Here is a 2912-nt window from a genome sequence, read left to right as displayed (position 1 = left end):
GGTTGTTTGGCCGCTGTGGTAGCTCAGTGGTTAGAGCATCGAACGTGTTATACGAAGGTCGTAGCTTCGAATCCTGCTCACGGCTGGTTATTTTTTCATCCACTTTTCTTTCTTATTATTTACATTCCATTGGTTCTAATAACTTCCCTTGTACATTCCTTGGCATTACTGTCTGTTAGATCTCATTATTATTGTGTTAGGGCACGGAGGGGCGAGCTCTTGGGTATACACTTCTTTCCCTTATTTTCATTGAACGAGGGTCTATACAGGCACACTAGGTGTGTTTGGGTTGTATTAAAGGGACAATTATTCAGCTGCCCGCTCATAATAGGTTCACGTGCTACGTGACGCCAAAACATGCGCATAAGAGTGTTTTCACACTCGTCGTTTGGCTTATAGATGGCGCTTACTGTCACTCCTACTTCTAAATTCACATATAAACCCAAAAAAGAGGACGGAGGGAAGGCTGCCGTGTTAGCTCTGTCGTTAGAGCATCGAACGCGTTACTCGAAGGTCGTAGGTTTGATTACTGCTCACGGCTGGTTAATTTTTCATCCACTTTTCTTTCTTTTTATTTACATTCCATTGGTTTTAATACCTTCCCCTGTACATTCCTTGGCATTACTGTCTGTTACATCTGATTATTATTGTGTTAGGGAACGGAGGGGTGAGCCCTTGGGTATACACTTCTTTCCCTTATTTTCATTGAACAAGGGTCTCATACTAGCAGACTTGGTGTGTTTAGGTTGTATAAGAGGGACAATTAATCAGCTGCCCGCTCATAATAAGTTCACGTGCTACGTGAGAGCCAAAACAGGCGCATAAGAGTGTTTTCACAATCGTCGTTTGGCTTATAGATGGCGCTGGCTGTCACTCCTACTTCTAAATTCACATATAAACCCAAAAAAGTAGACGGAGGGAAGGCCGCTGTGGTAGCTCAGTGGTTAGAGCATCTAATGCGTTAGTCGAACGTCGTAGATTCGATTCCTGCTCACGGCTGGTTATTTTTTCATCCACTTTTGTTTCCTCTTATTTACATTCCATTGGTTCTTATAACTTCCCCTGTACATTCCTTGGCATTACTATCTGTTATATCTCATTATTATTGTGTTAGGGCACGGAGGGGCGAGCCCTTGGGTATGCACTTCTTTCCCTTATTTTCATTGAACGAGGGTCTCTACAGGCACACTAAGTGTGTTTGGGTTGTATTAAAGGGACAATTATTCAGCTGCCCGCTCATAATAGGTTAGCGTGCTACGTGACGCAAAAACATGCGCATAAGAGTGTTTTCACACTCGTCGTTTGGCTTATAGATGGCGCTTACTGTCACTCCTACTTCTAAATTCACATATAAACCCAAATAGTGGATGGAGGGAAGGCCGCTGTGGTAGCTCAGTGGTTAGAGCATCGAACGCGTTATTCGAAGGTCGTAGGTTCGATTCGTGCTCACGGCAGGTTAATTTCTCATCCTCTTTTGTTTCTTCTTAATTACATTCCATTGGTTCTAATAACTGGGCAGGGTTTCTAATAACTGGGCAGGGTAAATTGGGCAGGGTTTCACCGCCAGCATGCGGCCACGGAATAATCTGCTCTTGTACGTTCTGCAGATTCTCGCCTTGTGCCTGGGGTTATCATCGGATGGATGGTCACCGGAAAGCCTGCTGCCAGTGATTTTGTCACCCGACGCCAATCAGCGCAGTCCTGAATTCTGCTGCACAGATGAATTTTCCTGGATTCGGTGGCCAGCTCAAGTTTCGGTTTCCGGTGCTTTGAACTACACAGTCAAATCGACAGCGACAGGCGAGGCCTCGAGATACGCCCCCCACGTTTACAGCGGCATTGGGCAGGGTTTCACCGCCAGCATGCGGCCACGGAATAATCTGCTCTTGTACGTTCTGCAGATTCTCGCCTTGTGCCTGGGGTTATCATCGGATGGATGGTCACCGGAAAGCCTGCTGCCAGTGATTTTGTCACCCGACGCCAATCAGCGCAGTCCTGAATTCTGCTGCACAGATGAATTTTCCTGGATTCGGTGGCCAGCTCAAGTTTCGGTTTCCGGTGCTTTGAACTACACAGTCAAATCGACAGCGACAGGCGAGGCCTCGAGATACGCCCCCCACGTTTACAGCGGCATTGGGCAGGGTTTCACCGCCAGCATGCGGCCACGGAATAATCTGCTCTTGTACGTTCTGCAGGTTAGTAAAAAACATTCCTATTCCAAATGCACCACGAGTTTCCGGTGCCTGGTGGTGTTGCCTTGCCCAAGAGCCTTTTGTGATGGAGTGGCCGAGTGCTTTGATGCTGCGTGTATGTTGGTATTGCTTCTGAGTGGGGACATTGAAATGAACCCGGGCCCTAATGATTCTGCAATGCAGGAGCTACTTAAAGGTCAAAAAGAAATACTTGAGGTGATGGGAACAATTAGAAAGAAGCTCGACGACTACATTGCTCTTACGGATCAGAGGTTAGACTCAATTGAAAGTGAATTAAAATGCCTTGCCGGTAAAAGTGTACAATTTGAACGTTGTGAGAAAACAGTGGATCGAATATCGGCAGGCATTGTTGAGATGCAAGTGAAACTCGATGATCTTGAGAACAGAAGCAGACGTAATAATTTGGTTGTATATGGGTTGAAAGAAAGTACTGGTGAAACAACTGAATCACTTCGTAAAACTGTTCTTGACGATATTTTTACTGCTAAAATGGGTGTCACCTTAATGAGTGTTGAAAGAATTCACCGCATTGGAGCAAAGAAGCGGGGGAAGAACAGACCAGTCATTCTACGGCTTTACAACTTTCGAGAAAAGGCTGATCTCTACAAAAATGCACACAAATTGAAAGATTCTGGCTTATCAATCAGTGACGACTATTCCAAGCAGGTGCGCGAAAAAAGAAAGCACTTATGGGAATAT

The 2912-nt window shown here is 45.5% G+C and overlaps 1 protein-coding gene across 1 annotated transcript; it reads left to right on the top strand.

The window, feature by feature from the left end:
* Positions 1-1548: 1548 nt before the first annotated feature.
* Positions 1549-2900, top strand: LOC142776620 (uncharacterized; the record flags this gene model as incomplete). Its single annotated transcript, XM_075880586.1, has 1 exon — positions 1549-2900. A coding segment is annotated over exon 1 (1332 nt), but the record flags the coding sequence as incomplete, so codon positions are not given.
* Between the last annotated feature and the right edge of the window lie 12 nt (positions 2901-2912).

The sequence above is a fragment of the Rhipicephalus microplus genome, chromosome X (genome assembly GCF_043290135.1).
Source record: "Rhipicephalus microplus isolate Deutch F79 chromosome X, USDA_Rmic, whole genome shotgun sequence".
NCBI classification, from domain to species: domain Eukaryota; kingdom Metazoa; phylum Arthropoda; class Arachnida; order Ixodida; family Ixodidae; genus Rhipicephalus; species Rhipicephalus microplus.
The sequence above is the reverse complement of the archived record's forward strand: the minus strand, read 5'-3'. Positions and strand labels throughout refer to the sequence as shown.